This window comes from Vulpes lagopus, chromosome 14 (genome assembly GCF_018345385.1).
Source record: "Vulpes lagopus strain Blue_001 chromosome 14, ASM1834538v1, whole genome shotgun sequence".
Taxonomy (NCBI): domain Eukaryota; kingdom Metazoa; phylum Chordata; class Mammalia; order Carnivora; family Canidae; genus Vulpes; species Vulpes lagopus.
The window spans coordinates 35,337,356-35,349,513 of NC_054837.1; the positions used below are offsets into that span (position 1 = coordinate 35,337,356).

The 12,158-nt window shown below is 49.1% G+C and overlaps 1 protein-coding gene across 4 annotated transcripts in view; it reads left to right on the plus strand.

Moving 5' to 3' along the window:
* Positions 1-12,158, plus strand: part of ADGRD1 (adhesion G protein-coupled receptor D1) — a 128,068-nt gene that overhangs the window by 15,755 nt on the left and 100,155 nt on the right. For all 4 annotated transcript variants that reach the window (XR_005983805.1, XR_005983806.1, XM_041729308.1 and 1 more), the window contains one exon: positions 9,772-9,951. Coding sequence is in view for 2 of the 4 variants with exons in the window: in XM_041729308.1 (XP_041585242.1) it covers positions 9,772-9,951 (180 nt within the window). In the remaining 2 variants the exon portion in view is untranslated. The remainder of the gene's footprint in view (positions 1-9,771; positions 9,952-12,158) is intronic.

Here is a 12,158-nt window from a genome sequence, read left to right on the forward strand (position 1 = left end):
GGGTTCCAGAAAAACAAGAAGCGAACAGGGAAGGTCTGCCCAGTACTTTCCACATTAAAGTCTCTGAAGCGCATGGAGTGTGTGGGATGATTTCAGGTGACACCAGGCAATTAAACACATTAATGGTTACATTTTTGTCTGAACACAAATAGCTCATCAGAGATGTGATTTCCTAGATACGATTTAGGATGAGACTTCAGTACGGAGTGAGCTTTAGGCATGGGCTGACTTCAAGAAATGACTCAGTAACGATAGGGAGGAAGGCAGTGGTCAGGTGTAAAGGCTGTGAGTGACCAGAATGCGGGAACCTGAGATGTGGGGTCTTTCCAGATCCATCCATCCCCTCCTCCTCCACACATTTGTCTCTGTTTCTCTGGAGTTTTTTGGTAGTGATAGTTAGTGGGCTCAGACGTATAGTCCATTACTCTTGTGATAAAAACTAACATTAAAATAGAGAGAGACCCATCCACCAGGTCAACTATTTTTATATTTCTTATTTCCAAATCCTCTTGTGGTCTCCACTCATGGTTTTGGCTGCTCTTTGAAGAAAAAAAAAAAAAGAGGACGCTTTTAGGAGCAGAGTTGAAGTCTGAGCTTTTCAAAAAAGGACTAAACGCCTGAGCAGCTGACCGCCAGCCCTGCACGCCCTCCACCAGGGCCGCCCACCGCTGCTTCCTGTGCCCATGCCCACTCCTGCTGGACCCGATCTCCATCTGTGCTCCACCTTCCTGCATTTTTGGCAAACACTCCTGCGTCTTGGCAAATGGTGCTTTCTCAGGAAGTTTTTCATGGGCATCATGTGTAAACTGGGGAATGGTTTGAGGCTATTATGAGGGGAAAAGGCTACTTGGATGCTTGGCCATTCTTGAATGTGAACCTAAGGAAACACAGTCTGTGTTCCTTCAGGATGAGGTGTCTGTCCTTCATTCCCCACAACCCGCAAGGGCACAAGTTGGGAAACTCAGTGTAGGGAGGGAGACTTCCCGGAATGTTCTAGCACCTGGTCTCACCCACCCGTAGACCTTGAGGGCTCAGCTCAGGTGTTACTTCCAGACAGGTGAGTCCCTTTGTCTGTGCTCCCCTGGCTTGCTACCGTGTTCCTCTCCAGCACGCCTTCGGCCCATGAGGGCCTGCTCACCATCCATCTTTCCTACGCGGCAGCAGCACAGTGAGGCCAGGGACTGTGTCCGTCTTGGTCACCACTGTATTTTCGGGGATGAAAACCAGCCTCATCGATGCTTCCTACGAGTCGGTGAGCAGATACATCTAGTGGGGCTTTCGAAAGTTTCCATCCCTTCGAAGGCCTCTCTGTTCTGATCTTTAGATGTTGTCTCTGATCTTGGACCAAATTCCACCTGGGGTGACTTCTATCCATTACCTCTGATGCCAGCTCAGCTCTAATCACATGGGCTGCTCTCAGGGAGGACATCTTCCTGTTTTACTCATCCGCTTACCTTGGCTCCCTGTACATATGCCCCTCATTTTCTTCTTGTGCATAGAACTTCCTCTGCTTGTAAACACCGAGTTGACCATGAAGCCCCATCGTGGCAGGTGGAAACCCTCAGCACTCACATTCCCTCCTTCCTAGCTCTGAGGTGACTTCTCCTTTGTGTGAGGTTTCTAAATCCAAGCAGCTGTCAAAAAATATCTGAAAATATCTGAGATATTTGCAGAATGGAGTTTCAGGAAAGAAATTTCCAGAGAGGTCTGGCGGATGCAGGCTAGGCATGGATCCAGCTGCCGTCTTCCTGGGATGGTCTGGGGTTACAGGGATATTGGAGCACGAGTGGATGATCCTCAGGGAAGCATTCATCTGTACACTCAGGTTACAGATGGGGGAACTGAGGCCCAGAGGTGAGCGAGACGTGCGAGAGCAGCACACTGACTTAGTGCCGTGAGTCTCTAAGTATTGTTTATGGACTACGGGCAGCAGGGCCACTTGCGGAGATGTTGAAAGTGGAAGTTCTCAGGCTCCTGCATTCAGGATCTACTGAATCCATTCTGTGGACAAAGCCTTGGAATCTGTATTTGTAGCCGGGACCTCCAGGTGATTCTCTTGGATCCTGTCCTCAAATTGGCTGCAGCTGACCATCCCACAAATGTGTTTTATTTGGTAGCATTATGTTGGTCCTCTTGGTTTTTATATATTAGCGAATTTCCTAAACTGTTTTTAGCCAAATATCCCAGCTCAGTAAATTTGCAGAAACAGCCTCCCACAGTGCTTTAAATGTGTTTTTTTTGTATTTAACCCCTATATAAGAGAACATTTCAGTTAAAAAATCTATACTTTTGACTTCTCTTAAAGAAAGTCAGAAAATCCAACAACACTCCTGTGTACCTGGCAGCAGTTGGTTGGAGTCGAGGGTTGTCCCTCAGATAGGTCATACTCTCTTGATCTTCTTGGTCCCCAGTGCTCCTGCTGCCTCCTGCGCTGAGACTGAAGGGCAGGTGGCACATGGCACTGTGGCTTGTGCCGTCTCTCTCTGAAAGTGGCAGTGATGGAGAGATGGAGGAGCTGAAGAGAGTCCCACTGTGCCAGGTGTGTCAAGAAGAAGCTAGAGAGAGCCTTTTCTTGGCCCCTGGGCAGAAGTGAGTATTTGATATGGAAACGTCTTGCTCTGTGAAGCAGCAGGGTGCACGTGGAAAGCACACAGCCCGAGCTTCCTTTATGAAACCACCTGGTTTTCTTGCTCATGGATGCAGTTCTCCTGGCGGGATGGGCTCTGTCATGCACACTGGAGTCCAGGAGACCACTGTCTTGCTGTGCCCCTTCTGTGTCTCTGCTGTGTCTCTCACTCTGCTCCATCTCAGATATCCCTGAGGATGGAAATCCTCCGCAGTCACCTAGTATGTGAGGTCCAGATTCTTCACCGCTATGACCTTCAGCTCTTCTCTCTGTTTTACTCTTTGTGGTGTCATCTCTCTCACCTTCTTTGGCTCTTACTTCTCATCTTCTAATTATGGAGCCAGAAAAAAAAATAAAACCTCATTAGGATATCGTGTTGAATATTCACTGTCCTCACGTTCTCTAGGTGCTGGGTCAAAGTCAGGTGTGAGGGAAGACACTGCACTCTGGGTCACGGAGCCGCTACCTGTTAACTTCCCACCTTAGGAAAAAGACCTCTTGTATTTACCGACAACCGTACACGGCTGTACTCTTTCCTCCTCAGTTGTTCTACGCGTTTTGGGATCAATAAGCAAGTCTTACGAGCCGTTCTCTTTATGTTTTTAGGCACATGGGTCTCCACAGTATTGAGAATTACTTGGAAATTGTACCAAGGAAGCTTGCAGAGCCAGACATACTTCTATCCCCACAGTTTTGATGTGGGCAGAAGAGGGGCATACCGATCTCTTTAACTCAGCCTACCCAGTGCCAACCGTGGAGTCAGTGTAGCAGTGAGGTGTGACGGTGTCTACACCAGAGAACAAGTCCAAGGCAGGGTCATTGACTTTAACTGGCTTGGGTTGAATGATGCAATTATCTACATTTCCAGTAATGATGGAATGTCTTTTAGGACCAATGATTCTTAAGTTTTTAACCACTTTTATAATTTTTAACCCACAAACATGTACCACCTGAACTATCATTATACTTAGTGTTTTTCTTTAAATTTCACCTGCTTGGATTTAATTAAAAAAGAAACCATGTCACCCCCATGAATTGAAAACCAGTACTAATTCCTGTAAGTGGCAGTGGGCACCTGCATTACTGAGTTCTACTTGGATATCACTGCCCATCAAGGGCTTCACATTTGACATGTGCCATTTCTTTGCTATGTGGGGATTAGTGATTGTTTTTTACACGCTGATGGATTCTCTCCTTGTTGCTGGCAGAAGAGCAGAGAGAAACTTGAGAAAGACGCAGCTTCTTACACTGTGATTTGTGTTGTGTCAAGGCATGTTTCTGTACTAAAATTCTCTTGGAGCAAGTGTCCCAGACCCTAGGGTGTGGAATTACCAACAATGTCATTTTAAGGGGCCCTATGCTGAAACGTGGGATGAAGATTACATTTTAGCGTCTTAGAGATCAGGGTTTGGGATGGGAGATGGCAAACTTGTGGGTCAACCATCACTGGGTGTCGGGAGCTTTCCCCAGGTGAGCCAGAAAGCCCAAACTTGTCAGACTCACTCTGCTCCCAGCCTGTGCTCTGTGGAAGTACCTGGCAGGTGTTGCCCCGTCCAGGAGAGGAGAGGCTGTGGGAACCCTGCACAACCAGATCCTTTCCTGCACAACCACGTTTCAGGAAAACCCACCGAGAACCCAGTAGTTGGGAGGTCCCTTGACATCCTCTATTCATGTGACAAAAGTGACCAGGGCCTCAGTTCTGGGAGGCCTCTCTTACCCTGAAACCGGGAGAACATGCAGCTCACCTGCCTAGGGCGTGCTGACAAACTGAACCAGCCAGAGCTGCTTAAAGACCTTCCTGACCTCACAAAGTCCCTTCCTCTTTCTAAATACCTTTCTACTTAGAGATAGCTGTGGATAAACAGCTTTGTAAAAAGTCACAAGACAGTTCCCGCATACCCTCTGCCCATTTCGCTGGTGTGGCGAATGAGGACTGTGAGGGTCCTGGATGGCGTGTGACCCTGGTGTAGCCTCTGAAGCGGCAGGAGGGCAGAGTCCAAGACAGACATTCGCAGGTGGCTCTGAATGGGGAGCAAGGGACCTGAGCCAAGGGATGCAAGCGCCTCCAGAAGCGGAAAAGGGAGGGAACACGTTCTCCCCTGGGGCCTCCGGAGGGAAGGCGGCCCTGCCAACACCACAAGGTTAGCCCCATAAGACATCTTGCCTCCAGAGCAATGAGTGTTGTTACAAGGCTGTACACTGGGGTGGGATTTGCCGTAGCAGCCCTGGGAGACCCGGGCAGGCACGCAGCCTTCTGTCTCCCTCTGAACCTCGGCACAGGTACCAGACCCAATTCCCTCCTGGTGCTTGCGCCTGGCACCTAATTCTCTGCTTCTCTTTCCCCTCCCCCACCACATGTGGCCAGAAAACCTATGTGAGTCGGGTTCCTTCCATGCATTTTGCTCCCTTCCTTGTGGGAGAATGCCCATTCCTTCAGAGCTCAATTCCAAAGCCACCCGTTTGGGGAAGCAACTCTTAGTCTTCAGGCCACTGGATCCAGGTGTCACTGAACAGACTCCATGTCTGTCTGTCTGTCCCTGCCCTGCACGGCACTTAGTGCCAGCAACCCGGGACCGTGTGGGTCTGTCTAGCCCTCTGTAGGCAGATCCTTGCTCCCCGTGTCTGATGTCATCAGCCACCAAATAAATATCCGTGGAAGGAAGCACTGAGAGTATTGCCATGGACTGAATGTGTCTCCTCTGTATTCATAGGTTGAAGCCTTGTCCCTAACAGGAAGGTGATGGAAGTGGGCCTTTGCCAGTGGCAGGACTGGGGGAGGTGGGACTAATGCCCTCTGCGAGCATACCAGGAAGGGCCATGGAAGACGACCCTCACCGGGGTCCAGCTTCCAGGAGGTGAGAAGCTCTGGAGGCCGCCAGTCAGTGTCTTCTGCTGCAGCACCAAGATGGGGCTTCTCTCAGACCAGAACTTGGCACTGGGGTGACAGTGGGTGGCACTGGACATGGATGTCCTCAGTTTCCCACTCTAGAGCATTCTTGAGCCTGCCCTTTGGGCTCAGGGTAGCTGTTTGTGCTGATTTGCTTCCAGGTAGCTGCCAGGGCTGATGGTATGGACAGGCTGTTCCCCTCTGTCATGGTCTCATGTGGGCCACGACCACCTCTGGCGGGACCACCTCTGACAAAGTACCTTTGTGAGCAGGAGAGGATGGAGGGTCTGGAGCAGCCACTCTGCTATATCCTCCCCAAACCCTCTACCCAAAGTGCTGGGGAGGAAGGAAGGAGGGAGCCATGTGCACTCCTTGTGCTGGCCTCTGGGGGGACAGTGGGGTGAGGAATGGAAATGTCAGTTAAGAGTCATGGTAAGCAATAGAAACTCAACTCAATTAGGCTTAAACAAAAGGGGGAATTTGTTGGCTCATGGAAGGGATGGCTTCAGGTGAGACTGTTTGGTTAGCCATTGCCCTGCAATACAAAAGACTGCTGGTGCCACTTTTCTCAGTTTCACGGACTGGAGGGACTCAGCGGGCCCTTCCCATTGGGGGCCTCCAACGGCTGCAGTCAGACAGTGGCCAGGCCTGGGGTCACCTGAAGGCTCACCTGGACTGGATTCCTAGGATCGCTCCCTCCCTCTCACTCTGGCACTCGCATGTGTGGTGTCTTTCCTTAGCGGTGTGGCCTGGACTTCTCCCATGTCGGCTCAGAGCTCCAAGAGGCAGAGAGCTGAAGCTGCTAGACAGTCACCATAGCTGGGGCTGGGCCAGTGTCACTACTGTGTCCCCTCTGGGTCAAGTTGGGCACAAGGCAGTGGGGAACTTGGCTCTGCTGGAGAGTGGTGGGGTCATGGGGCCCGACAGCAGGTGGGATGGGGGGCATCGTGGCTGTCTGCATCAAGTTGGGCGCAGATGCTCAAATACTCTCATCAGAAGTATGCGTCTCTCCTTGCTCTGACCTTTGTCAGCAGGGCTCTCCAGATGGGAGAGCACTGTAGGCCCAGAGGTTCCATCCAGGCCCAGCGTGTGACCCTGATGGGGGGTGTCGGCCTGGGGTGTGTGTGGTTGGCCCCACCCAACTGGAGGAAACGGGGGTGGGCAGGATGGCTCTCCCTGCGGCACAGAGGTGCTGTTCCTGGGGAAGGGTGCATAGATGCCATGCTGGCCACAAGGCATGGGAAGGGCTGCTCCTCTACCTGGAAGGACTCCTCCCTCACCCGCACCCACCACAGACACACAGAGAGGACAGTGTGTTCACCAAGACTTCCTTACTTGGCTTGGGTCTTTGTTGTGCGTTTTTCTTCTTCCCATAATTCCTGAGTTTTTTTTTTTTTTTTGTCTAGTTCAGCAATTGAGTGATGCTGCTCTTGAACACACAATGTCCTCTCTGTGGGAGGGGAGAGTAGAACAGCACAGAGAGGTGATCACAGGTGCAGAGTCCAGAGTCACCCTGACAGGTCCAAATCCTGCCTGTTACCAGCTGTGTGGCCTTGCACGTGTTACCTGTTTTCCGGCCTGTAAAATGGGGACACTGAGCACATCTCCTTCACAGGGTTGTTGGAAGGATTAAGAATTAATACACGGACTCGTCTTAGAACCATCTTCCTTGCTCCTAGGAAATTCCCATTAAATGCTAGTGATCACATTTTTCTCTGTGAAGTGTCTTCACATAGTAAGGAAATGTATCTGTTAAATGTATCACGTGTAGTTTTTCCTTCCTGGATCACCATTTGTACTTTGGCTTTGTTATGGTAAGTTATTTGCCTTGCAGAATTTTGTATTTCTGTGCTTGAATGTATCCGTCTCTTCTTGTGGCATCTGGATGATACTTTCTTTTTTCTGGATCTTGCTGAGAAAGACAGCATCCTCATTTTCTCTTTGGGTAGATTCAGATTTAATGCTCATATGGAGAAAGAAGTGTGGTATCACTTGTCAGTGATCACACTTCCTTCTTACCCCTTCAACTTGTTTCTTCCTTGGGTTGATGACCCGCGTGCCTGGAGCCACGCTCCTGGGGACGCCGGTGTTAGGGCTCCCTAAGACTCTGGGGAGATGTGAACTGACGTTAGAAGATAAGGATATTTCTCAGATGGGAGCGATTCTCATGCAGGTTACATGGATGAAAATGAAATGCTCGCCTTATCCTTACCTAATGCCAAACCGACTGCCTTATTTTTGTTTCTCTTCCTGGACAGACATTTGGCCAAGATGGGATTGAATAAAAGGAATTTCTAAATGCAGCACAGTGTTTGGAAAAAATTAACTTCTGTGAATCCTCTGGGAATTCATTTCATAACAAAAATTTCACAATGCATGTGTTTGATTCCTGGTGAAATGGGTTGTTTCTGAGAGCAGGGAAGCATGGCAGGACTTTGTGCTGGGCTCTGCTTCAAGGGCGCGCAGGGAGCAGGCTCCAGGAAGGGTCCTGGGACCGGCCCACTGCCTCTGAGCAGTCTTCCATCCAGGGTTCTGCCCTTCAGGGCACTCGGGGGGCTGTCTGCTTTCCTCAGTGGCCCTAAGTACTCACCCCTATGACTTGGAGTTCTATTCCAGCTTCTCAGAGGTAAGGAAAGGGCCAGGCCCCTGCCCTTATTATGAGATTCCTCTTATATTAAAAAAAATGGAGAAATTCCAAACCAGGTTATAAAATTATTCTGTTCTACATGCTTCTCATTAGCAGATTAGACCTCCAAGCCCACCAAAGTATAATGCAACCTGATGATCACAAGACATTTGAACAGCTTATAATGTATGTGTCAGCCCATAAGGCGTTACAGGAAAGGTGGTTGGACAGGACACTGTCCTGTTTATATTTGATGGCCAATGTCTGCTAATTTAATGACTCTCTCAGGCTGTGTCTGTAATCTCATCTGAAGACAAGGCCCAAAGTCGAAGTTAGGTGCCATTTGTATATGAAAGCCACCCCCACCCCCAATGAGTCAGGAGTCTCAGGCTCTTTCCTCTCTCCTGCCCAGGGCCAGACTGGGAGGGTCAGGGCAGCTGGGATTATTTCTGGCTCCCACCCGAAGTCCACGCAGGTTGCTGGCTCAGCACTCGCATGTGTGTGTGCTCTCTGGCACACAGGCACACACATCTACACGCAGAGTTACTCATGCAAGGAAAGGGTTAATGTCACTGGGGTCAGACAAGCAGGACAGAGGCTCAGATTCAGAACTCTAAACAGTGGCAGGCAACCTGAAATGCAGCTGAGCCTCTGGCCAGCTCCGCCCATATGTCCCTCACCCAGGAGCCTGGCCTCCAGGCCTGCAGGGTGACTGTGGAACAGGGTCTCCACCACCAAGAACTGGACTTACCCTCAGGTAAGATGCAGTGACCATGGAGCCAGCTTGTTCATAGTCACATCTGAGTGAAGAGCACTTAGTTCACGTGGTAGGATGCAGGGTGTCTTCAAAGGGCCTCCGCGGACTCCCCCTGTTCCTCTGTTGGAACTATTTGTAAATGCCAAAACCTTTAAAAGTGGGCTTCCCTTTGGACTGGGAATTCCCCACTAGGAACACATCCTAAAGGCACAGAGTCCAAACATATGCCAGAAGGTTTTAGTTTTAGCTTCCAGTTCTGTCTGGAGAATGAAGAGTGGAAGGAAGCTGTGTGACCCTGATTTAGAATGTAACACTGTGTAGACATACAGCACGGCGGTGTGAAAAGTCTATTTATGGACATTGGAGGAAGCTCATGATGCAGGAAGTTTTTTAAAGATGTGGCTTATAAGCCAGTATGCTTGAGCTGGTCCCTTTCTTTGTAAAATGTACTGGCAGGAAAGGTTTTAGAGGGACAGACCATATGGATGCTTCTGGATAGAAAGGAGGGGTAAGGACAGAAGGGTGCAGGTTGTTGAGATCTGTGGGCTCTGGGGCCACAAGACTTCCTCTTGGATCCTGCTTCGATGCTGGCTTGCTGACCTTGGGCAAGCTGGCCCCAGCGCCTGCATTTGCACAATGGGGATGTTAACCAGGGTTTACGATACTGAAGATGATTCACTCAGCACTCCTGGGAAAGTGTCCAGTACTTACTGAGCTTTGATAAATATTGCCTGATTGGAACATGCATCATCTCTAGAGTGAGAAAAAGATGGCTTCTCAAATGGATGTTAGGAGCCGAGACAAGGACCTGCTTCTGAGGGCGGGTTCCCCTCTGTGGTCTGTCAGTCCTGACCCTGTGCCTTCCCTTCCTTCAGGAGTCACGTTTTCTTTCTTCTGGAAGACACAAGGAGAGCAGTCCAGGCCCACCCCTTCTGCTTACAGGGGACAGGTAGTTTCTGATGGCTTCAAAGTCTGCTCCAGTGGTGGCAAGGGCTCTGTGGAGCTGTATACACGGGAGAACTCCATGACGTGGGAAGCCACCTTCAGCCCGCCAGGTAAGGGCCTGCCTGGGGACACCTGCTGGAGAGGCCCAGCAGCCGGCAGCCAGGTGCCCGCACTCCCTCCCACCCCAGCTGTGCGCGGGCCTCAGCTGCCCTGTCCTAGAGGGGAAGTGCTGATGGGACTTGACCAGGTTGTGCAGGACACTGTTTCTACCTCTCCCTCCTCTCCCGGCTCCTCCCCTCTGGCTGTCTTCCCTCCCTCCTCTCCCCCTGCTGCCTTTCTTCTTCTCCTGTTCCTCCTCCTCCCCCCACTTTAAAATGGTATAGATATGGCAATATTTAGGATATGAAAATCTTTTGGAACAGAGGCTGAAGACTAGGCAAGGAAGTGGGGGTGAGGGTGGTGATGCTCTGGGACGAATGGGGAACATCATGGAGCTGTGTAGACAGTGGGGAGTTTGCAGGTGGGTGTTGCAGGGCCATGTGGCTCTGTCTGGAGATTCCTGCTTTCTCTGTGGCATGAGATCAGGTCCTGCCACAGGGCAGGGGTCAGAGGCCTGGGGCAGGAAGCTGGAGGAGCACAGGGTCTCAAGTGGAAACTGGGTAAGGAAGAGAAGTATTGGGGTGACATTGAGGGTGAGTCCAGTCTGGGCTGAAGGCTAGGAGGGATGCGTGGAGGGGGAGGGGGACAGAAGGAAGGCCTCCAGTAGGAAATGGTACCCGAGATATTAAGGACAATTCATTTTCTGGGCCATTTCAAGAGGCTGTGTGTCTCAGTTGTTAAGACACGGATGACTCTGGAGCCAAACAGGCTGGGTCAGACCCCTCTCTGTACCGTGCTGTGAGCCAGGAGCCTTACTCACTCACCCCAAGCTTGAACCTCCACCTTGCCTCCGTAACAGGTCTGGGACAATCTTGCCTACTTGCTTTCTCTGACCCCAGGCCAGGGGGAATCTGCCTCCCCTGCCCTATACAGAACTACCTGTATCTTGTTCATGGTGCTTATCATGTTCTACCCAAGGTCTGCTTCTTCTGTAAGAGTCTTATCTCTGCTCCTTGGGGCTGATGCTGAATGGGGGCACCTAGTAGGTTTCTACTAGTAGAAACCTAGTAGGTTTCTTCAACATATTTTAAGGTAAAGTCTACTGAACTCTGTTTTTCTTCCCAGAAGAAGAAAATCTTAAATCACTGCTGGGTGATTTAAGAATTGTAAACATTTCTGCCTGGCAAATACATTGTTTGTTCATTGAAAAATTTGTTATTTTTGCTTTGAACTCAAAGGCAATAAAACTTTGGACCCATTTAGGACCCAAGCGCTCTCCAGGGACTCAAAATTAGAGAGCTGCACAATCCTGAGCAATTGCTGGGTGATTGATTGACTTACAGAACTTGATCTTCTTAAAAAATTATTTTATTTTTCATCATGATAAGAGTACTCTTTAATCCCCATCACCTATTTCACTCAGCCCCCAACCCCTTCCTCTCTCTGACTTCCAGTTTGTTCTCTATAGTTAAGAATCTGTTTCTTGGTTTGTCTCCTTCTGTTTTGCTTCTTAAATTCTACATGAGTGAGATCATATGGTATTTGTCTTGACTTATTTAGCATTATACTCTGTAGGTCCATCCATGTCATTGCAAATGGTAAGATTTCATTCCTTTTTATGGCTGAGTAATACTCCATTATATATATCCGCCATCTTTATCCATTCGGCCACTTCCATAATTTGGCTATTGTAGATAATGCTGCTATAAACATAGGGATGCATGTCTCCCTTTGAATTTGTATCTTTGTATTCTTTGGGCAAATACCTCCTAGTGCAATTGCTAGATTATAGGGTAGCTCTATTTTTAACTTTTTGAGGAACTTCTATACTGTCCTCTACAGTGCCTCACCAGTTTGCATTGCCACCAACAGTGCACAAGGGGTTTTTTTCTCCACCTCTTTGCCAACACCTGTTGTTTCTTATGTTTTTTATTTTAGCCATTCTGACACATTCTGTGAAGTGATATCTCATTGTGTTTTGAATTGCATTTCCCTGATAATGAGTGATGTTGAGCATCTTTTTATGTCTTTTGGCCATGTGGATGTCTTCTTCTATGGAGAAATGTCTATTCATATCTTCTGCCCATTTTAAAAATTGGATTATTTGTTTTGGGTGTTGAGTTGTATCAGTTCTTATATATATATATATATATATATATATATATATATATATATATATATTTTTATGATAGTCACACACACAGAGAGAGAGAGGCAG